Source organism: Oncorhynchus keta, chromosome 10 (assembly GCF_023373465.1).
Source record: "Oncorhynchus keta strain PuntledgeMale-10-30-2019 chromosome 10, Oket_V2, whole genome shotgun sequence".
In the NCBI taxonomy this organism is placed as follows: domain Eukaryota; kingdom Metazoa; phylum Chordata; class Actinopteri; order Salmoniformes; family Salmonidae; genus Oncorhynchus; species Oncorhynchus keta.
Genome location: NC_068430.1, coordinates 72,772,044 through 72,797,011, shown reverse-complemented (window position 1 = coordinate 72,797,011; position 24,968 = coordinate 72,772,044). Strand labels below are relative to the sequence as shown.

Sequence of the window (24,968 nt, the reverse complement as noted above, 5' to 3'; positions counted from 1 at the left end):
CAACTAGAATGGTGTATCGTAACTAGGCTAAAGGCCTATTGCTCTATGTCTAGATTACTATGACCAAATAGTTTGAATATTTTTGTATAGTATTAGTCAGTTTTTATATTTTTTATATTGTTTTTATAATATTTTACAGTTTCTCTGACTGCTGTCTGTTTCTGCTCATATTTGGAGTGTTCAGGCGAGGCAGATGGCTAATCATCTTCCATTATTCACACTAGTTTGTCTGTGCCTTTAGCTTGGAATTCATTATTTTTATGTTTTATCTCTGTATGATCCTATGGAGCCTTCTGCATAAACTGATCAGTTATGTACCGAAAATGTACTTTCAATGCTTCATTTTGTCGTCATCCTCTGTTTGAAGCCTGTTGTGCAAGTTTGTCTGTGTGTTTTGGTGGTTGTTCTAGAAAATTGTGAAAAAATGATCTGGACATTTCAAGGTGTATCTTGAAGCACAGAAGCCTAAGTAATGATAGTAAATCTCATTCGTGAAGACTAGCTTACCCTTTTTTGGCTGGTTTTTGGCCATTGTGAAATATCCTACTTGTAAAACGTCAAACTGTCAGGAGCTTTGCAACACCCGCGGCCTGTTCTATTATTAATTATTACGGCCACCATCTCTTGACTAGTAAAACATGTCTGCAACTTGTTTTTTTTATGATGTACTTATTAATGAAAGGCTCTATATGTTGCTGAAATGTTCTTTAAGTCATTACATTGAATTAATAATAAATACATCCCCCCCCCTCTAGGTTATTGGATCCTTTTGGTGTGAAATTCATGATCGGAAACCTCCAGGTGAGATATTATTTTAAATCTAATATAATATAGGACCACTGACACCCCTAGGTCACATTTGACTAAATACAAAAATCCATATGAATGTCATATTTTGTATATTGGCCTATTGTTCTTAAAGATTGTGTCAATGTCACTGTAACTATGAGAAAATGACTGTCAGCGAAATATAAACTCCATAAGCACAAATTGGAACCTCGCCCCGACGCTGGAATGCGTTCGACAATTGAAACTGTATAAGGTAAATCATGCAGTCCTTGCATAACCCTTCCTCCCTGTTGCCAATGGAGCCTGTATCTAGGGGCCCTGACTGGCTGAGGAAAAGGACCAATAAGAGCGAAGGGGAGGGACAAAAGCAAGTAATGTTGCTGCCATCCGCTGGGATAATGTCATATCCATGCAGACTGGACCGGCTGTGTTGGAATTGACAACGCAAAAGCTTGTCAGCCAATTGAAGAGAGGGATAGTGTTCTTACAGTGAAAAGTATAGTCTTCTGTCATGTTAGTGTGTTCATCACCCCTGGACCACGTGGCATCTCAAGTTCGCAATCCTGAGGATAAAAAGTTGTGAGCGAACATGCGGGACTAAACTTCAGTGGAGAGGAAGCTGGACTTGAGACCATTTTGATAGACTTCTGCTGAGTCACTCTTTCTGCTGAAATTGACTCTTGTATAGAATGGTTCTGTATGCTGAGCTCACAGGGAAAAAGAACCTTCTAGAATAGAACAAAGAGGGGGAAAAACATACCAACAGGGTTCTACAGTGACCCCTAGTGGTGTCCCAGAACACTGCATCGGTTTGGCCTTAAAGATAGCTCACCTGTACCCATTGTAGTGGGTAGAAGCTAGGTGGGTGGCGCAGGTGCTGTTAACATTCCAGAGGAGGATTCTTTCGTGACCCGTTCCAACTAACATCCCCATCCCTCCTTGTCACTCCTCAGGTTAAAATGGAAGTTGCTGTGGCAGAAGAGAAGAAGAAGATATTCCGAGCCAGGAAAACCATGAAGATAAGCGACCGCCAGCAACTGGAGTCTCTCCACAGCACATTGTCGTCCCCCGTCCCGCCCCTGTCCAATTCCAATTCCAGCTCTCCCCCTCCCCGTAGCCCACTGACGAACGGTACGCACACAGAGGATGCACAGAGGGGGGCAGACAGAGAACAAAATGACGTTGCGGTGACGTCTCGTTCCACAACCCCAGTCCCCCCTACCTCCCTGACCTCTCCATCCCCTCCCCTTGCTCTGTCCCTATCGTTGTCTCCCTCCCCACCAACCTCCCAAAGCCCCAAAGCCAAGGAAGATGCCACTCCCTCCCCCTCATCGCCATTCCACAACCTTAACGACGTGCTGAAAAAGATGGAGGAAGAGGGAAAGAAAAAGGAGTGTTCCACGTCCCCTTCCAATAAGGACAAGGAAGGAAAGGATACAGAGATGGAGGTGGCAAAGACGGACGAGAAAGAAGAGAAAGCACCTGAGATGGAGAAAGAGGTTTGTATGAGAACGAGTGAGAGGAGCTGAAATATGGATAAATGGGAAACATTGGAAGTTAAGTAAAATGGGGGTTATAGTTGGAAAGTGTTGAAGTTGGCTTTGTTAGGGGTCCAAGCACCGCGAGTAGGATTTTTTTTTTTTCTCCATGTGTTTGTTGAGTTTGGCGGCTAAAATACAAACTTACCTGGATGTTCTCTTCTCCAGGAGGCCTGCACTACAACTGGAAAGAGCCATGAGGACCAAGCCCCTATGGATCAGTATCCTCTGCACTCTCCGTTCTCTCCCGTCTCGCTCGCCACGTCTGACAAAGAGTCTGGGAAGGAAAAGAGGACAGAGCAGAAAGAAGACACCGTGGCCATGGAAACGGAAACGGAAACGGATACGGACAAGGACCATACAGAGACCAAGGCCTCTGAGACCTCCACTTCCACGGAAGAGAGACCTTCCTCCCCCAAGGCCGCTACCATGGCCTCCCCTGTCCCCGCCCCCTCCCCCTCTGCTGCCCCTGAGCCAGATCAGGACATCAAAGAAGAGGTGGTAAAGAAGGGAGAGAAGAAGAAAGACGATAGTCAGAAAGAGAAGGAAGGAGTAATGAAGGAGGAAAAGATGGAGGTAGTTTCTGTGAAAAAGGAGGTGAAAAAGGAGAAACAGAATGTTGCCGGGTGTTCTACCTCATCTCTTGCCTCCTCCACCTCTACATCCACAAGTGACAAAGGTATGAAATTATAGAATCTACAAGACCTGAAAAATCATCCAGAGTTGACTGATAGTAGTAGGCACTACTATGCCAGCTATGTTTCATTTTCAACCTTTTTGGGATTTATAACAAAATATATAATCTGGGAATACTTGTATTTTACAAATAAAACAACACAGGAAAAAAATCTAAAATGAATAACATACACACAAGCATACTGCACAGGAAATTATCACATGATCATTAACCAAAATAATCTGATTAAACTAAACCAGAACACATTGTCTCAACAGGGGTGAAGGTGAAGGAGGAAAAGAGCTCCGCTTCTGGACAGAAGCGTCCCCTGTTGGAAGGTGACGAGAAAGATGGAGGGAAGGTTGAAAGAGATGGGAAGAGGCAGAAGGTGCAGGACGTGGAGTTGGAAGCTCAGCTCGAGTTGAAAATCACTGCGAAAGGTGGCAGTCGCCTAAAACTTGAAAAGGTTGGTCTGGCATGAATTGATGATACCTGTTCTCACGTATTAGCATTTTACCCCCAGGTTTAAGACTTTACCCCCAGTCAGGTATAAAGTAACACTCAAACAATATTGCCCCACACTATCTAGCCCTAAATTGCATCTTGAACTCATCCTACGTTTCTCTTCTTCTCAGGTTCTGCAGAAAATGGTTGAGGAGCGGTTGAGGGCGCTGCAGCTCACCGTCTTCGACCAAGGTTTACAGGAGCTAAAAGACCGGGTAGAAAAGATTGATTGTGCCACAAAACACCAGAGCACCCTTAACACACTACAGGTAAGCTAGCTACTTGTTAAACTACTAGCAACGGGTATGTTACAAGTCTATTTGACAATAGTCACAACAGTCAGAAATAGTCGCCAATGGTTATAGTCAGCAATAGTCATAGTTTTCAATAGTCACAAAATTCAGCAATGCTAATTAAAATCCTTACAAATGGAAAGTCTCACAGGTTCTCACTGTTTCTTACCCTTTTTCAGGCCAAGATTGCCAGATTAGCGAAGAAATTCGGAGAAGCCAACCAGGCCTCGGAGAACAAAAGAAAACAGGAGGTAAGAAATGTTGTTAATTTATGGGACCCCGGTGTCTCAGATATATTTTTGTAAGTCATCTACTAGTCATCGATATTAGTTAAAGCTGCAATATGTAACTTTTTGTGTGACCTGACCAAATTCACATAAAATTGTGAGTTATAGAGATCTGTCATTCTCATTGAAAACAAGTCTAAGAAGCGGTAGTTCTGTTTTTCTATGCTTCCCGTTCTAAATATTTGTTTAGCGTCTTTTGCTTTCGGCTTTTGCTTTCGGTTTTATACACCAGCTTCAAACAGCTGAAAATACAATATTTTTGGTTATGGAAAATATTTTTCACAGTGGTTTAAATGGTACAATGATTCTCTACACTATACTTGCTTGTTTTGTCACATACACTAAAATTAGGTGAACAATTAGAATTTTAGCAACCAGGAAATGGCGGAACGAATTCTGCATATTGCACATTTAACATCAAATAGACAATTAAATAAAAATTGCTGAGGGTGTTAGCTAAAGGTGTCACCATGGCGTGTGTTCGCAGGCGCTAACGTCCCCTGTTGCCAAGACTGCACCTGCTACAAACACCATTCCGACACAACGGTAAGAGTTCGGTCCTACTGCCAGTGTACTACTTCCTCATTTAGAAAAGCTTTTAGTCATTTGTATGTATTTCCTCCTGTGAATCACAGGTGAACAGTAAACAGGGGATTGCATTGCCTCTAGTCTTATGAAGATGTTGGATTCAATCATTATTTTCATTTGTTTGCAGTCTTGTGTTAATCACCATTGGCAATCATGGATGACAATTCCAAAACTTTCACATATTCCATAGTTTCCTTTTTTTCCATCTCTTGTGACATACAGCACATTCCCATTGCTTGTATTTTCCAGCATAAAAATGTATTTTCTGTATTTGTAATTCAAATCATGCAGAAGGAAAGCTGTGTGTTAGTCATTGCATGGGGCTATACTAGCTATCATTGTGCCTTTGTATCAACGTGACAATACCGGCCTGAAGCCAATGAATGCCACACGTGGAGTCAATCACAACGTGTGATTGAATGTGTGGTGAATCTGCACAGGATCGTTGTCAATAATACTGAGGCTGGATTAAATTCTCGGGGAGATTGGATTAAAAAGCAACAACATCCGCTAAAACCATAATAACGGGAAACAAAGATGATACCTTTCGAGGGTATTCTCTGATGTACAAGACTGACTTCTCTTTTGATCGCTTAGTGCCTACCCGTCAGGCATTTTCAAACCAAAATCCCCACATGAAATCAATCATCATTTTGTTTTGGATTAAACAAACAAACAGCGGTTCGGGTTTTTGCGTCTTTTTTCTTTTGCACACCACCATGGTTCCAGGTCCTGAGTCTTGTGACGTTATACAATGCGCCAAAGCTTAAGAAAACAAGCTTTTAAAAGCTGTGCAGACAGTGTTCACAGCACCCGATCCAACTGCACCTCTCCTCTCAACAGCGTGCTCCGAATGCATCCAAAGCTGGAGCTGCAGTCTGAAGAGGGGGCATGGCAGAGAGGGGACCTGGCGACCTCTATTGGTTGGATTAAGAAGGAAGTGACGGAGGATGAAGAATCCGAAGAAGAGTATGAAGAGATATCTGAGGAAGAAGAATTTGAGAAGCCTTCATTCAACCTAAGACACCAGCCTGCTAGAAGAGATGGGTCACAGCAGCAGTCACCACAGCAACCGAGCGGAGGAACTAGGGTTCGTTCAGACATAATGCTGCGTCCCATCTCCACGGACAAGGAGAGACAGCTTTACCTGCGTTCTAAGAATGCTGCAAGGAAGGCCAGATCCGATCGTTACGCAGTATTCCTGTTCCGGAACCTGGTCTCGTACGAGAACTACGTGAAGTGGGTCACCAAGGTGAACTACGTCGGAACGTTGGGCAAAGACGCGCTGCCTGTTAACCTGCGTGAAACCATGAAGAAATATTTGGAACAAAGGTTCAACAAACTGTATGCCAGAGACTGGAAAAAGATCAGGGACTCCATCAATGAGATCCTGAGAGTGAAGAGACTACAGTTCTTCTTTGAATCAGACTATAATTTGACTTAAACATGTTTGAGTGGGAAGGTGCCATTTTCCACAGTAGTCGTGTTGCACTTTTATGTTTTGTATGGAATTATGGAAACGACATAATCTTGAGATAGTTGCAATCGTCACTTTTATTTTGTATATTACCAACGTTACCAGTAATATAATTTCATTCTAGCCCCCATGAAACATTTTATTTGTTCATGATATTCCCAGTTCCTAATGTACTGAACTAAATAAAGGTCTGGATTACAATATTTAAAAAACATGTTATATATCATTACAACACAAATGTATACCAAAATGTTTTATTTAATGTACAGTACCAAAAATGTTAAACGGCCTGCACACACTTCATGATTTTCATGACAGAATACCACAAACAACTAAAGAATGATACCTATACACTAAACAAGTCCTAAAGGAATCAACACTTCTTACCCCCTTTTTTGTGATATGTGTAGATTTTTGGGGGGTTGAATTCGTCAAATTCAATGCAAAGAAGAACAAACAACAAAATACACATAACAAACACTCAATTTAAATTAAAAGAAATCAGTTAACTCAATGTTAAAAACACAGGGGGGAAACGTAAGAAGACCGAGCCAGAAGACAGAATAATAGTAAACTGGCAAAGTAAAGTGTGGCAAAGAGGTCGCCAAATTACAGGAAGACTTTTTCTCTAGTCTGTCTCAATATGATCTCTGACCTATTTTTAAACAAGCCAACTGAATGCAAATCACATCTCTTTCAATTACCTTTAAAAAAAAATATTAAACTCAATGCAAACACACATCTTTTCCAACAGGCCAGTAGCAGCTGTCGTAAAGCAGCCCATGACCAGCCCAGTCTCTACCAACCATACAGGTAAGTTCTCCCTTCTTCTTCACCTTCTCCCTTACCTGTCAATAGGATGTTTCACTTATCATGGGGATTGAACGACCCTGAGATCAAGTTACAAGATAAAGAACGACACCAACTGATAGTGTGTTCTGACCATTCAGGAATAAACTCACCATTCCTTTCCTCTCTCCTGTTGTCTTTCCAGTTTCTCCGGTGAAGCAGGCCAAACCTGTCCCCACTACCACTACGGCCACTGCCATGGTAACACAGGGCTCCATTCTGCAGCTGATCCCCACCTCCTCTAGCTCTGCCTCCCTGTGCACCGTCACCTCCCAGAGCGGCCCCACCGGCACCCTGCTCCTCAAGACCACCTCGGGCTCCAACGTGGTGGGCCAGAATGGCCAGCCGCTCCTCATCCAGCTTCCTCTCTCTGCCATGGCCAATGGCGGGGCGGGAACCCTGGTCAACATTCCTGTGTCCTCCTTCGCCGCAGCCAACTCGCTCAACAAGGCCAAGACCACTACTCCCACCACTACCTATATCCTCAAGGCCGGCCCCACCACCTCCACCGTGGCCGGCCCCACCACCTCCACCATGGCCTTGCAGCCCATCTCCTCCACCACCCAGCTCTCCCCAGCCATGTCCCCAGCTCAGATGACCCTGGCTCGGGCTGTGTACCAGGGGGGCACTGGGGGGATCAGTACGCCCAGTGCTGGGATGTCAGTGACCACAGCCAGGGTGCCTGTTCAGGCGTCCTCTGGTCCAGCCGCTACGGGCTCGGCAGCTCCAGGACCTCCTTCGGGGACAGCTATGACGTCAAAGACAGGTGAGTTTTCTACTGTATGTGGACAAGAATAATAATTGCATTTATATATATAGTTGAAGTCGGAAGTTTACATACACTTTAGCCAAATACATTTAAACTCAGTTTTTCACAATTCCTGACATTTAATCCTAGTAAAAATTCCCTGTCTTAGGTCAGTTGGGATCACCACTTCATTTTATGAATGTGCAATGTCAGAATAATAGTAGAGATAATGATTTATTTCAGCATTGATTTATTTCATCACATTCCCAGTGGGTCAATTAGTATTTGGTAGCATTGCTTTTAAATTGTTTTACTTGGGTGAAACGTTTCGGGTAGCCTTTCACAAGCTTCCGACAATAAGTTGGGGGGATTTTGGCCCATTCCTCCTGATAGAACTGGTGTAACTGAGTCAGGTTTGTAGGCCTCCTTGCTCGCACACACTTTTTCAGTTCTGCCCACAAATTTTCTATAGGATTGGGGTCAGGGCTTTGTGATGGCCACCCCAATAGCTTGACTTTGTTGTCCTTAAGCCATTTTGCCACAACTTTGGAAGTATGCTTGGGGTCATTGTCCATTTGGAAGACCCATTTGCGACCAAGCTTTAACTTCCTGGCTGATGTCTTGAGATGTTGCTTCAATATATCCACATTGTTTTCCTTCCTCATGATGCCTATTTATTTTGTGAAGTGCACCAGTCCCTCCTGCAGCAAAGCACCCCCGCAACAGGATGCTGCTACTCCCGTGTTTCACGGTTGGGACGGTGTTCTTCAACTTGCAAGCCTCCCCCTTTTCCTCCAAACATAACGGTGGTCATTATGGCCAAACGGTTCTATTTTTGTTTTATCAGACCAGAGGACATTTCTCCAAAAAGTACAATATTTGTCCCCATGTGCAGTTGCAAACCGTTATCTGGCTTTTTATGGTGGTTTTGGAGCAGTGACTTCTTCCTTGCAGAGCGGCCTTTCAGGTTATGTCGATATAGGACTCGTTTTACTGTGGATATAGATACTTTTGTATCTGTTTCCTCCAGCATCTTCACAGGGTTCTTTGCTGTTGTTCTGAGATTGATTTGCACTTTTCGCACCTAAGTACGTTAATCTCTAGGAGACAGAACGCGTCTCCTTCCTGAGCGGTATGATGGCTGCGTGGTCCCATGGTGTTTATTCTTGCGTACTATTGTTTGTACAGATGAACATGGTACCTTCAGGCATTTGGAAATTGCTCCCAAGGATGAACCAGACTTGTGGAGGTCTACATTTCTTTTCTGATTTCTTTTGATTTTCCCATGATGTCAAGCAAAGAGGCACTGAGTTTGAAGGTAGGCCCTTCAAATACATCCACAGGTACACCTCCAATTGACTCAATTGATGTCAATTAGCTTATCAGAAGCTTCTAAAGTCATGACATTATTTTCTGGAATTTTCCAAGCTGCTTAAAGGCACAGTCAAGTTACTGTATGCACACTTCTGACCCACTGGAGTTGTGAAATAATCTGTCTGTAAACAATCGTTTGAAAAATGACTTGTCATTCACAAAATAGATGTCCTAACTGATTTGACAAAAAAACGAAATTTGTGGAGTTGTTGAAAAACTAGGTTTAATGACTCCAACCTAAGTGTATGTAAACTTCCGACTTTCAAAGTGCTCAAAGCACATCCACTCACGATGTGTTGCAGCAAAATCCAAAAACCTGTTGTAAAAACAGAATATTATCTAACTGTTTTCTTTCCTATGTTTGTTACATCCCTTTCAGATAACCAAGCAACAAGCTCTACTCCAACCAAAACGGGGGCTCGAACCAAAGGCTCCTTCATAGACCTCACTGAGGAGGAGGAGGAGGATGATGATGTGCTAGGTGAGAATGAATCCCAAAACATCTCCAAATTCCTCCCTCTCAACTCCAGAGAGGTCCACTAAATGATTGATTTATGTCCTCTAAAATAGTGACTATTGTTGCTAATGATGTGAACGATTCTGGATAAATAAATATTCATTGAATTCCCTCTTCTGTCCTCTATTCTTTAATCCTTCTCTTTAATTCTGCAGTGACTGGTGTGAGAAAGGCCATTACGACTGCGGTATCGTCCTCTTCAGTTACCCAGCGATCTACTGGACCTCCTCCGCTGATCAGCACTCCTAGTGGTGAGGCCTGCACGTTACATAATCATTGATATTGACAATATACACAGGCAGTTAGGAAAGCTAAGGCTAGCAGAAATTTGCATCCTGTAGCACAAACTCAAAAAAGTTCTGGGACACTAAAGTCCATGGAGAATAAGAGCACCTCCTCCCATTTGCCCACTGCACTGAGGCTAGGAAACATTGTCACCACTGATAAATCCACTATAATTGAGCATTTCAATAAGTATTTTTCTACGGCTGGCCATGCTTTCCACCTACTCCGGTCAACTGCCCGCCCAAACCTCCCCGATTCCTCCTTCACTCAAATCCAGATAGCTGATGTTCTGAAAGAGCTACACAATTTTGGACCCCTACAAATCAGCCGGACTAGACAATCTGGACCCTCTCTTTCTAAAATGATCTGCCGAAATTGTTGCAACCCCTATTACTAGCCTGTTCAACCTCTCTTTCGTATCGTCTGAGATTCCCAAAGATTGGAAAGCTGCCGCGATCATCCCCCTCTTCAAAGGCGGAGACACTCTAGACCCAAACTGCTACAGACCTATATCTATCCTACCCTGCCTTTCTAAAGTCTTCGAAAGCTAAGTTAACAAACAGATTATCGACCATATCGAATCCCACCGTACCTTCTCCGCTATGCAATCTGGTTTCAGAGCTGGTCATGGGTGCACCTCAGCCATGCTCAAGGTCCTAAACAATATCATAACCGCCATCGATAAGAGACATTACTGTGCAGCCATATTCATCGACCTGGCCAAGGCTTTCAACTCTGTCAATCACCACATTCTTATCGGCAGACTAAACAGCCTTGGTTTCTCAAATTACTGCCTCGCCTTGTTTACCAACTACGTCTCTGTGCAGTGTGTCAAATCGGAGGTCCTGTTATCCGGACCTCTGGCAGTCTATAGGGGTGCCACAGGGCTCAATTCTCGGGCCGACTCTCTTCTCTGTATACATCAATGATGTCGCTCTTGCTGCTTGTGATTCTCTGATCCACTTTTACGCAGACGATACAATTATGTATCTTCTGGCCCTTCTTTGGACACTGTTAACTAACCTCCAGACGAGCTTTGATGCCATAGAACTCTCCTTCCGTTGCCTCCAACTGCTCTTAAAAGCAAGTAAAACTAAATGCATACTCTTCAACCGATCGCTGCCCGCCCGTCCAGCATCACTACTCTGGACGGTTCTGACTTAGAATATATGGACAACTACAAAATACCTAGGTGTCTGGTTAGACTGTAAACTCTCCTTCCAGACTCACATCAAGCATCTTCAATCCAAAAATAAATCTAGAATCGGCTTCCTATTTCGCAACAAAGCATCCTTCACTTATGCTGCCTAACATACCCTCGTAAAACTGACCATCCTACCGATCCTCGACTTCGGCGATGTCATTTACAAAATAGCCTCCAACACGTTCAACAAATTGTATGCAGTCTATCACAGTGCCATCCGTTTTGTCACCAAAGCCCCATACACCACCCACCATTGCGACCTGTACGCTCTCATTGGCTGGCCCTGGCTTCATACTCGATGCCAAACTCACTGGCTCCAGGTCACCTACAAGTCTCTGCTAGGTAAAGCCCTGCCTTATCTCAGCTCACTGGTCACCATAGCAGCACCCACCCGTAGCACGCGCCCCAGCAGGTATATCTCACTGGTCACCCCCAAAGCCAATTCCTCCTTTGGCTGTCTTTACTTCCAGTTCTTTGCTGCCAATAACCGGAACTAACCGCAAAAATCACTGAAGCTGGAGACTGGAGGTCTACCGATTATGATTTTTCAATACCAATACTGATTTATTGGAGGACAAAAAAACGCCTATAACGATTAATCGGACGATTTTTATATATATTTGTAATGATGACAATTACAACAATACTGAATGAACACTTATTTTAACTTAATATAATACATCAATAAAATATATTTAATCTCAAATAAATATTGAAACATGTTTATTTTGGTTTAAATAATACAAAAACAAAGTGTTGGAGAAGAAAGTAAAAGTGCAATATGTGCCATGTAAAAAAGCTCATGTTTAAGTTCCTTGCTCAGAACATGAGCACATATGAAAGCTGGTGGTTCCTTTTAACATGAGTCTTCAATATTCCCAGGTAAGAAGTTTTAGGTTGTAGTTATTATAGGACTATTTCTCTCTATACCATTTGTATTTCATATACCCTTGACTATTGGATGTTCTAATATGTACTTTAGTATTTCCAGCCTAATCTTGGGAGTTGATAGACTTGAAGTCATAAACAGCAAAATGCTTGAAGCACAGTGAAGAGCTGCTGGCAAATGCAAGAAAGTGCTGTTTGAATGAATGCTTACGAGCCTGCTGCTGCCTACCACCGCTCAGTCAGACTGCTCTATCAAATCATAGACTTAATTATGATATAATAACACACAGAAATACGAGCCTTAGGTCAATACTATGGTCAAATCCAGAAACTATAATTTCGAAAACAAAACGTTTATTCTCTCAGTGAAATACGGAACTGTTTCATATATTATCTAACGAGTGGCATCCATTAGACTAAATATTGCCGTTACATTGCACAACCTTCAATGTTATGTCATAATTATGTAACATTCTGGCAAATTAGTTATGGTCTTTGTTAGGAAGATATGGTCTTCACACAGTTCGCAACGAGCCAGGCGGCCCAAACTGCTGCATATACCCTGACTCTGCTTGCACAGAACGCAAGAGAAGGGACACAATTTCCATAGTTAAAATAAATTAATGTTAGCAGGCAATATTAACCAAATATGCAGGTTTAAAAATATATACTTGTGTATTGAATTATTCAATGATAAGAACCACTTATCTCCACATATAATGTTTGCGAAACTTGTAACTCCATTATAAAGTTGTTGTTTTTTGTAAAATAGAAATTGTTTACTGACGTAGATTATTATTTTTTTCTTCACTATCTGATTTTTTTTGTTGATACGATGATTTCATCCTACATTGACAATATGCTTGTTACAGACCAAGCCGAACAAATGTAAACCTTGAATTTGGAGGTTTAAAATATCTCTCTATTGGCAAAGTTATTTCATGAAATCCCATCGGTTGCCTTCAGAAAGTGTTTAGTTAGACCCCTTGACTTTTTCCACATATTGTTGTGTTTCAGCCGGAATTTAAAATGTATTAAATTGAGATGTTTCTTCACTGGCCTACACACAAGACCCCATAATGTCAGAGTGTAATTTTTTGGTATGTTTACAAATTAATACAAAATGTAAACATGTATTGACTCAGGGGGTTGAATACTCTAATTAAGAAATGTTTTATTTTTCATATATTTTTTAATACAAATATTATAATTTTACTTCCACTTTCACATTTAGTATTTTGTGTAGATTGTTGACAAAAAAAATTACAATGAAGTCTATTTTAATCACACTTTGTAATACAGCAAAATGTGGAAAAAGTCCAGGGGTCATACTTTCTGAAGGCATGTAAAGTCTAAGATCTTTGATTGGCTGAGGCAGAATTTGTGACCGTAAATAATAAACGGCAGCTGGTCTTGTTAGCATATGGCTAAGTGTGCCAGGATATCTAATTGGAATAGCTACACGTAGCGTTCTATCACGTGCATGTACGTAGACCATTTTAAATTGCAGATGCGTAGTTGGACAAAATGTTTACGTTTAAACATTTTCTAATGTTCATATATGGACCCCATATCACCCTGATATTACTATAACACTCATTAGATTCTAATCTTAATTGCTGGATGTTTTATGATTGTGGTCAGTCAGTTGACACAATTTAATAGAATTCCAAGGATATCTATTAGCCTAGCCATGCCTGTTATTCAATGTGTTACAAGTCAGCTCTATGTATAATTGCTCTGTAAAAGTGGTTCTAAGTAAAAGGTTTCATATTGTTTTTTTACTCAAAGAATCTTGTGATCAACGCAGATTTGAGGAGGGGATGCTTATTATGTTATCTAATTTGACATATTGTCCTCTCTTTACAGGCACAACATCAAGAGCATCTCCTCAACAGTCAGTTGGTGGTCCTCATCTGACAGTTCACTACCGCCCCCCTCTGGTGAGTTTGTTACCCCTGAATCTATTTCACATGTTCATATTTTTATTTGATTAATTTGAGTTCCTATAAGATTATTTTAATGCGTTAATTTCTCAACATTTTAATGAATATGAAACAAACACAACACAATGAAATACAAATAAGCAGCTCCTTGGCCACCTATATAAAGTAATGACCTTGACCTTTAAAGATTATCCTTACTTTTCATATTTAATATAGATTTTTGTAAAAGAACAAAAGTATATTTTCTGTTGTACTGAAGGACATGTGTTTTTGTTACAAAGGTTACTAGAGGGTGATAGGTGAAATCATCAAATATTTCAGAGAGATTTACTCTGCAGTAATTTTGTTTTTTATGTATTATTTCTTACATTGTTAGCTCAGAAAATCTCAAGTGTTATTACATACAGCCGGGAAGAACTATTGGATATAAGAGTGACGTCAATTTACCAACATGACGACCAGCAATACGCCTTTCCCGAAGCAAAACCTTTGTTCGGACCTCCACCCATTGGATATAATCCCAGAAGCCAACTCAAAACAACATCGTCACTACAGGAGAGGCAGACGGAGCGGCCTCCTGGTTAGACTTAGAAGGCGAGCACACCACCCACCACTTCCGAGCATATTAGTCGCCAATGTCCAGTCTCTAGACAACAATGTGGAGATTTTAACATTCTCTGTTTCACGGAAACATGGCTCTCTCTGGATATGTTGTCAGAGTCGATACAGCCACCAGGTTTCTTAATGCGTCACGCCTACAGAAACAAACATCTCTCTGGTAAGAAGAAGGGCGGGGATGTATGCCTCATGATTAACAAATCATGGTGTAACAATAACAACATACAGTAACTCAAGTCCTTTTGTTCACCTGAACTAGAATTCCTTACAATCAAATGCCGACTGCATTTTCTCCCAAGAGAATTCTCTTCGATTATAGTCACAGCCGTGTATATCCCCCCCCCCAAGCAGATACCTCGAAGGCCCTGAAAGAACTTCACTGGACTCTATGTAAACTGGAAACCATATAGCTGGGGATTTTAACAAAGCTAATTGGAGAACAAGGCTATCTAAATTCTACCAGCACATTGACTGTAGTACCCGCTCGAGCAAAACACTGGACCACTACTACTCTAACTTCCATGATGAATACAAGGCCCTCCCCCGTCCTCCCTTCGGCAAATCCAACTATAACTCCATCTTGCTCGTACCGTCCAATAGGCATAACCTCAAATACGGCGACGAGAACCATTCAACGCTGGTCTGACCAATCGGAATCCACACTTCAAGAGTGGGCGTGAAAATGTTCCGGGAAGCCTCAGACAATAACATAGATTTATACGCCGACTCGGTGAGCAAATTTATTAGGAAGTGCATTGGAGATGTTGTACGCACTGTGACTATTAAAACCTACCCCAAACAGAAACCGTGGATAGATGGCAGCAATCGCGCAAAACTTAAAGCACGAACCACCGCATTCAACCATGGAAAGAGGTCGGGAATATGGCCGAATATAAACAGTCTATTTTTTCCCTCCACAAGGCAATTAAACAAGCGAAATGTCGGTATAGGGACAAAATGGAGTCGCAGTTCAACGTCCCAGACACGAGACGTATGTAGCAGGGTCTACAGGCAATTAGACTACAAAAAGAAAACCAGCCACATCACGGACACCGATGTCTTGCTTCCAAACAAGCTAAACACCTTCTTTGCCCGCTTTGAGGATAATACAGTGCCACCAACTCAGCCCGCTACCAAAGACTGCGGGCCCCCCTCTCCTTCTCCATGGCCGACGTAAGACATTTAAATGTGTTAACCCTCGCAAGGCTGCTGGCCCAGATTCATATTCCATCCCTTTACGTTTTGTGTGTATAAGGTAGTTGTTGTGAATTTGTTATATTACTTGTTAGATATTACTGCACTGATGGAACTAGAAGCACAAGCATTTTGCTACACTCGCATTAACATCTGCTAACCATGTGTATGTGACCTGATTTGATTTGAATTATGCTATGGGTGTTCATTTATATTTTTACGATTAATTTCTACTTTTTATAATCACTTTTGTCATTAGAATTTTAACTCGGACAGTTACACTGAAGGACATTTTGACACTTTAGAGCTCAATAACTCCCTTAATTTAATAGTTTGCAACACAAATATTTCTGGGTCAAAAGAAGGATAAGATTTGAGTGATTTTAATATTATATTTATACATATTTATTTATACATATTTATCTAATGTAAAATGAATGGCCTTCAGACACCAAATTTACACGTCTCGTCTTTGACCCATATAGGTTTATGTATGAAATCCGTCCTTCGGTATCACGCTTTTTTTGTCCTTTGGCACAACACAAGTTTCATGTTATACCACAATGTCACCTGTTATGCTGAATGACAGTAGTTTTGTTATCCCATGTTTTCACTAGTTTACAAAATGTAATCATGCAATTCATATTTACTTGTTGTATGAATACTGAATATTATAATTGTAAACTATTTTATGGCATTTTAAGGTATTTCAAGGAACATTATCTTTATACTGTAGATGCCATTGTCTAATAAGGAGAGGGCTGCACGGCACAGACAAAAGATTAACGCAGATCCAGTTGCTAGGGAGGAAAGATTAGCCAGAAGAAAAGCAAGGTATTGTTTTCATGGCTTCATGCTACTGTCAGCAACAGAATAGGATATAATAGGATATAAAGCTGGGTGGGTAACACTTAACATTAAGTTGCATTATTACACTATAGTTAATGTCTCATTGCACTGCAGTTAAGGTATAACTGATGAATTATATTAGTTAATATAATATTACACACACACACACAAATATGGATCATTAATTATATTAGTTAAATGCTGCTTCACATTTGGGGGACTTTATGAAAAATTGAGGCTGTACAAGTTTGAATTGAAGTAGTTTGATGGGCATTTTATCTATCTATTTTGTGTAGGTATCTTGAAATTGCATTTGTGTACCTGCATTGAATATAAATTTACCAGTTACAGTGTAACAATGCATAATACTTAACTATCATGTAATAATGCAACTTAATGCAATGTAAAGTGTTTGCCGCAGGCTCAAATGATAGTAAAGTGATTATTAATAACATTAGCAGTGAAATGGTAACAAAACATGTTTGGGAGAGGGAGTTGATTTAACTTTTAAACTTTTATAAAGTGTTATCATTGTATAGCCTACTATTAATAGACTAATAATAATATTTAATGGATGTGAATCCTATTCTGCGCCACGGTCATAACTATAACATTTTCGTTTTTAGCTATCAGAGAAGAAAGAAGGATGTCAATCTTGATCATCCACTGATTCATACAATGACACAATCTGATGCGGAAAAAAAGAGGGAAAAATGGAGATTAAATCAGAGGAGGCAGCGTGAAAAAAATAGAACAAATTATTGTGGTGATGAATTTAACTCCAGTGTCCACTGAAGGAAACTATTTTGAGCAGCCCCCTGAACAACTTGTACAAGTACAACATGAACCTGCACCTCCAGAGCTGGAGCAACTATTCTTGACTCCAGAACCTTGAGCCTCAATCTCAAACACTGGAGCAACCACTTGCTTCCTCTACTCCAAAAAAAGTGAAAAGGGTATCATAGCGTTGCAAGCGGCTGCAAAAGGAAAAACGAGAACTAATGAAGAACATTCTCCATCTGGAAATGCAACTAAAACGATCGCAACAAAAAAGTGACAACGAAAGGGCATGCAAAGGTCAAATAAATTCAAATGCTGAAAAATACAGGCCACGAGGGAAAAATAAAATGTCTTCAGTGAGGAAAACACTGGTCATTGCATTTCTCAATAGAGATGAAAATAGTGGCCTTTTCTCAGGGAAGAAAGACACTGTCATGCAAAAGAAGGTTTAGAGGCGCATACTCATGACATCTCTAAAATAACTTAATGCAGAGTACAATTCAGAGGTGGATGGGACACTTTCGCTGTCATTCAGACAGTTTTTTACGACTGTGGCCACTTTACATTACAGAGCAAAAGGCACATGACCTCAACACCTGTGCGTGTCTCAATCACGAGAATGTGAAACTTCTAGTTGACAGGTTGAGCCAAAGCGGTTTGCTGCAAACCTCAAGAGTTTCCGAGTTACTCTCTTCCATTGTCTGTGATCACAAGAACAAGCAATGCATGTACCGTCTTTGTGCAAAGTTATGCTATGATGAAATAGAGCTGGCCCTACCTGAAGAGAATGCACTAATTTCCTGCCAACAGTGGCAAAGGGAGAAATCGAGCAATGGAGAAAGGTCCTTCTCAAAATTTGTGGGGGAAAAAACAGATGGGCACGGGGCTCGATCTGGTTAAAAACTTAAACAAGTAACTGGATGCTATTGCGAGGCACCAGTTTAACTGGCTGCACCAAGTTGAGCAGTGCTGAAACTTAAAAGACACACTTAAAGAACACAAGGTTGTAATCCGCATGGACTTTTCTGAAAATGATGCGTGTCAGCTGCATACAGAGGTTCAGGCTTTTCATTTTGGGGGCGGCCGTAAGAAGGCAACTATTTACACAAGTGTTGTGTACACACCACAGGAATGCCAATCCTATGCCTCCATTTCAGAGTCCCTCTGGCATGACGAGCGTGCCGTGTGGGCTCATCTGAAGCCTGTCTTGGATGATAGGAAGGGAAAAAAACATCCCCGACTCCACGACATGCATGAGTGATGGCCCCGTCACGCAATATAGAAATAAATATAATTTCTACCTCTTGAGCACGGTGTCATTTCTCATGGGGTTCAAAGAGGTAATTTGTCTGAGAAGTCTCACGGAAAAGGTGCACACGATGGGGTTGGAGGTTCGGTTAAACGTTGTGCAGATGAGTTTGTCAAAAAGGGCGGTGACCTCCAGAGCCCAAAGGAGCTCTACACCATGCTGGAGAAAATGCAGTCAAGCGTAAAGTACTTCTGGATTGCTGAGGATGAGATTAAACGATTTTGATGAAGCAGTTCCAAATGAGTTGCCAGCTGTCAAATAAACCTTAAAAATCCACCAGATCATTGCAAAGGAACCTGGAAAGATCCACCATCGGGAGGTGTCCTGCAATGGTGAAACCACCAGAGGACTTAAAAGGAAAGTTCATAATAGTCCATTACGATTACCAGCTATTTGTTGGCCAAGTTTTGACGGTTGTAGGAGAGGAGATGGAAATCCGTTGCATGCAACAAGCAGCTGAAATAAATAATTAATTTGCGTGGCCCCAAGTTCAGGACATCACATATGACTTCAAGTCGGATGTCCAAGCAGTGATCTGCGAACCAGAGCCGTGTACTACAAAACAAAGGAATTCAAAATTCTGCAACTCTGACTGGGAAAAGTTTACAGAGCTTTATTAGTCCTAATTCCAAGTTACACACCAGTTAGGCTACAGAATACTACTTAGGCCTACACAAGAAAACGACATACACAAGCAATCTAAAAAGAAATCCATGTTTTAAAGATGTTATTGAATTATGGGTTCAGTTTGAGAACGTTGATGAGTTCCATTTGATGTTCAAACAATGGATTTGGTTAGTATTCTGATGTTCAGAATACAGAAATGTTTTGTTTTGATGTTGGTGGAATAATTGTTTATGCATTTTCTTTCAAATGCCTGATTTAATGTCATGACATTACTTTGAGAAAGATATCCACTGTTTCGTGATGATTTTAAGCAAAACTACAGTTTTTTGCCCAATGTTTATGGAATGTTTTTTAATTAATGCTTTGTTTGAAATGTTCAATGCTGATTTAAAACTATGTGAATTAAATTGTACCTCGTGTCAGTTAAACTATGTTGTGTAGTTAAACCCATGTTCTTTGTGTGTGTGGCATATGGGTAATTTCTCTCTCTCTCTCTCTCTCTCTCTCTCTCTCTCTCTCTCTAGTATGGAAGAGATTTTATGTTCAGTTAGCCTGCACATTTTAAACATCTTATCCAGTTTTTTTTACACAGTTTTATAACAACAAAAAATAGCTAAAAGAAAAATACTTTCTGCTACTAATAATTGTTCATAGGATCATTATTGTTGTTGCTTAAGTATCACATTTAATCAATATTTGTGAGCCGTAGTGATGTCATTCAGGGTAACAAAATATTGTCAGTATAACACCAGTTTTTATTAAAATACAATAACTTGCTTTGGTTGACTCAGACAAAAACAAATCTCAAAGGATGAAGCGAAAGATATTTTCATAGATTTTAGCATTTTTTTTCTGTGTAAGGCAGGAAGTTTTGTAGAAAAAACCTATTGAGTTGAGTTGAGTTGAGTACCTGTGACACATTAAATGTGGTATTCAAAATTAAAGAATGTCATTTTTTCTGGGTAGTTATATTTCTGCCAGTCTAAGCATGGATATATAACCTTGTGACTTATGAAGAGGAAAAAACAGTGCTGTACTGAATTACATTTTACTAGGGTACATTCATATGAATCACAATAAAAATGAATTATTGACTTTATTCTTGAATATAACTAATATAAGGGCATAGGGAATAGGGATAGGGAATTGTAATTGCTGTTTGATTTTTTTTCCTACTTTGAAAACCTTAAGTTTATGACCTATATATTTTTATTTTTTGAAAGCTATACATTTGTGATATGTTTTTCTGCATATTTCTTGCCGTAATTCATTTCCATCTCCTCTCATTTCCCTCCCAGGACTCCCCATCCAAAGCACGCATGGGAAACAATACCACTCCAACCAAGCCCCCCCCTGTCACCCTGCCCCCGTTACCCTTGGCTCCCTTGCCTCCTGGCCGGCTACCCATGGAGGCCAACCAGACCACACCTCCACAGCAGCCCCAGCTGAAGTTGGCCAGGGTGCAAAACCAGAATGGCATTGTCCTGTCCTGGTGCGTGGCAGAGACTGACCTGACCTGTGCAGGGGTGGAAAGCTACCACCTGTACGCGTACCACCAGGACAACGCTGGGTCGGCCGGTAATGGCCCTGGAGCGGGGCAGCACTGGAAGAAGATTGGGGAGGTGAAGGCACTGCCACTGCCCATGGCCTGTACTCTCACCCAATTTGTCTCTGGATCTACGTATTACTTTGCTGTCCGGGCCCGGGATGTGTACGGGCGCTTCGGGACTTTCTGTGAGCCGCAGTGCACTGACGTCATCAGCGCGACGACTCCTAGCTGAGCCAACCAGGAATGGAAAAGGCATTTCATGTAACAGGAAGTTGATAGCATTCCACCTGCTTATTTTTTAAGGTGATCTGGAGGACCCTGACTGAGATTGCTTTAGTGTTAACACTTGTGAACATACACAAACACACACCATGAGAAAACATCTAAATGTACACTGTTGGACTCCAGACTACTCTGATTGGAGAAAGGATATGGCAACGGTTATCGTTGTGCCTATCGTTGTATATTCTTTGTGAGTTAAGCTATTGTACATAAGTGAATTGTTCCCCATGGCAGGTCAGATATTTATATGTTGACTTCTGTTACCCGTGTCCAGATGTTTTTATTATAATTTTTTTTTTTTTTTGGCTTTCTAAAAAATAAGTGAAAGAAAATACATTTTAACGTTCACAGAAATTGCACAGGAATGCAAAATCGGTGTTAGAACTTAAATGATGTTAGAACGATGATAGTAATTTTGTATGTATTGTCTGGTAACCAGACTTAATAGGAATGACAAATTCAATAAAACGTTTTATTGGAAAGTTTACAAGTGTTGAGATTCATTTTGTTAGCCTGAGTTTACCAAGCTGTCCCTATTACACAGCTGTCCCCATAGCCAATCTTGTTGTCTGTTTTACATCTGACCCATGTCATATTTGCTCGTTTTCACTGATGTAGCCTCTGAAATAGCCCGCAGACACAATGCTCATTTACTGCCACAGTTCCTTTACATTTTTGGGTGATTGTCTTGTCAGCATAGAAATTGTATATGAATTGAGAATCACATACGAATGTGGTAAGAATCTGAACAGATTCCATGTTTTTGCTGATGTTTACACAATCGGGAAAAGGTCAGATATGAATTGGATATGCCCATACATAAAAATTTGTTGTGCTGTGTAAACAAGGCAGATTTCATGCCTGTGTTTACACAGGCAGCCCAATTGTGTCAATTATTTGCAAAAAAAGCTGATCTGGTCAAAAAAGCTGTTTTTTTTAAAAAAACAATTAGTGGAAAAAATATCAGAATTGGTCTGCCTGTGTAAACGCAGCCATGGAATCTGATCTTCTGACTTCCAATTTATACCACCTCTATATGTGGATCTCAATCCTGATACAAACCATATCCTCCATATGCGACCTCTGTCTGGAGGCTCAGATTCTTTTGATCTGAAAGTGTTATTTTTTGCACATGACCTGCCATTATCATGACAACCACCCCAAAAATGTAAAGGAACAGTGACAGGAAATGAGCATTGCATCTGTGTGCTATCCGGGATCCTTGGGACTACTTCAGAGACTACATCAGTTTGAACGTGCAAATCGGATGTGGGTCACGTAAAACTGAGTAAACAAAAATAAAAACGATTGGATGTAGAAGGAAAGTCAGATTTGGGTTTTTAGAGTGGCTGTTAAAACACAGTGTTCGTGTCATAGCTTTATGTAGTGTATTGAAGTTGTCATTGATTTCTTTTATTACATACCGTTATGCAGTAAATTAATTCAGTATTAGTCAATGTTGCAAGGAATTACTTACATTGCAGACCAATATTCATGTTTCTTTCTCTCCAGCCAACAATCTGACATTAGGCTTTCTTATGGCACCTGGAGGCACTTTTATAGAAGTTTCCTGTCAGCAGCTGAAGAGATCCGGAGGGTGGCAGCCATTCAGAAACGCACCAATAAAGCTGTCATTATCCAACACTGACACCAGCTTCCATCACCATCCCTCTCCTCACATGATCTACAAGAGTGGCACTTAAGGTATGAAAGGCTGACTGACACTTGTGTGTTTCCCCCCTATTGTCCTGTATATGAACATGTGCTATGAATAAAGCACTGCACAACATGAGGATGTTCTATTCCAGAAGCATGATAAGATTCCACAGCTGGTGCTTTGGAGTGCTCAAATAATTCTCAGACAAGCTGTGAAGTAGAGAGGTCAGGAATAAGGTGTTAATTAGGTTTTATATTTGTAAGCCTAGCTGTCTTTAGTAGGTATTTAACATAGAGATAGATAGAGGACTCATCTTTATATCTGTGCCATTATAGCATCTGTGACAGCATGGGCAGAGCCATTGAGGCTACAACCCATAGGAATCCCCACCCAGTTGACTACTTTGACTACTTTAAGATGGTGGAAGCCCTCAATGGCGGTGCCCATGCTAAAATGGCCTTTTGGCCACTAGAGACCTCTATCTTTCTCTATGGGCATTTACCCCCTTGTCACAGCTTTTATGTCTGGAGTCCAACCATAGGTTAGTTAGCCTACACAATCACAGTCCATAGCATATGACTAAGCTCAGCTGGGATAATATGGCAAATAAAGGTAGCATAGGCTATATTTACACAGGAAGCCCAATTCTGATATTTTGCCCAATTACTGGCAAAATATGTGATCTGATTGGTCAAAAGACCAATTAGTGTCAAAAGATCAGAATTGGGCTGCCTGTGTAAAGGCAGCCATAGATGGAGATCCATCTTAAATTGGCCAGAGGAAAAATGAGTCAATAACAGGAAAATCTTGAACTACATTTTGACTGAAATCTTCTCATCAACTTCTTCTAAGCTAAACTGTCAGAAGTCCTGCCATGATGAGCCTACTAAGTCAAACAGCAAAAGCACAAAGCACTTTTAGATTGATCCCACAGACGTTTCTGCTGCAAAATTGTGCCTGGGAGCTTACGGATGTTGTAGTAAATTGATTCAGAAAACCTAATAATGACATTGTTTTAATTTCCCTTCGTCAACATATTCAGTAAATATAGCTAGGTAAGGTGGTATTTCCATGATACTGGTGAGTTTACCTCAAGTTTACTGCATGTGTAGAGCACATGTTTTCAGAAGTATTTAGCCTATTTCTCCCTTTGAACTTGCTAGCATATCTTCCATATTTCCCAAATATTTTTTATAATACAGTCCATGAGTACAGCAAAACACTAGCCTATTGTTTTTACTTTGTGGTTTGACTTTTATTTCCAAGAGAGACAGTCCTCAAATGATGGTCAGTTCTCACCATTTAGGCCCATAGGCTACTTTGCCATGTCTACTTATCTCACTCCAGATGGTCAATGTTGTTCATCAAATGTTTTATTTATTTATTGAAACAGAGGCGTCATGCCCATAGAGGGCACAGGGGCACGTGTCCCCTCAGATTTGTCCTGTTTTAAAACATTTAAATAAAAACATTTATACAAATATGTTTTTGTTTATTTCGTTGTTGTTGTTTCTCTGTAATACTGCCAGCCACCTAGCAATTTTATGAAGATGGCTTTATCTAGCCCAGATAAGTCCAAAATCTGTCAACCTCATAACCAGATACCAAAAAGCCATTACAGGCTATCAATCGAGTTAGAGTAACTAGCTTGTCTAACTATCTTAGCTGGCAAGCCTGCTGGCAAGTTTGGTGGACTTTAGAAAAGCAAGCAATTACTACATGTACTGAATAAGATTTTATCAGAGATGCAGAAAAGCATATTTAGTTTCTTAAAAAAAAAATTACCACCATAAAGGGAACACTTAAACAACACAATGTAACTCAATGTAACAAGTCAATGACACTTCGGTGAAATCAAACTGTCCACTTAGGAAGCAACACTGATTGACAATAAATGTCACATGCTGTTGTACAAATGGAATAGACAACAGGTGGAAATTATAGGCAATTAGCAAGACACCCCCAATAAAGGAGTGGTTCTGCAGGTGGTAACCACAGACCACTTCTCAGTTCCTATGCTTCCTGGCTGATGTTTTGGTCACTTTTGAATGCTGGTGGTGCTTTCACTCTAGTGGTAGCATGAGACTGAGTCTACAACCCACACAAGTGGCTCAGGTAGTGCAGCTCATCCAGGATGGCA

General features: G+C 40.8%; 1 protein-coding gene across 1 annotated transcript in view; it reads left to right on the top strand.

The window, feature by feature from the left end:
• The window catches only part of LOC118364782 (activating transcription factor 7-interacting protein 1-like), a 47,402-nt gene extending 25,741 nt beyond the window's left edge, over positions 1-21,661 (top strand). Inside the window, exons 2-14 of the mRNA XM_035746488.2 lie at positions 756-801; positions 1,743-2,288; positions 2,496-3,006; positions 3,282-3,469; positions 3,639-3,776; positions 3,980-4,051; positions 4,575-4,633; positions 6,907-6,965; positions 7,147-7,767; positions 9,503-9,604; positions 9,796-9,891; positions 13,887-13,960; positions 20,639-21,661. Coding sequence (XP_035602381.1) covers positions 784-801; positions 1,743-2,288; positions 2,496-3,006; positions 3,282-3,469; positions 3,639-3,776; positions 3,980-4,051; positions 4,575-4,633; positions 6,907-6,965; positions 7,147-7,767; positions 9,503-9,604; positions 9,796-9,891; positions 13,887-13,960; positions 20,639-21,121 — 2,967 coding nt within the window. The 5' untranslated portion in view covers positions 756-783 and the 3' untranslated portion in view covers positions 21,122-21,661. The remainder of the gene's footprint in view (positions 1-755; positions 802-1,742; positions 2,289-2,495; positions 3,007-3,281; positions 3,470-3,638; positions 3,777-3,979; positions 4,052-4,574; positions 4,634-6,906; positions 6,966-7,146; positions 7,768-9,502; positions 9,605-9,795; positions 9,892-13,886; positions 13,961-20,638) is intronic.
• The last annotated feature ends 3,307 nt before the right edge of the window (positions 21,662-24,968 follow it).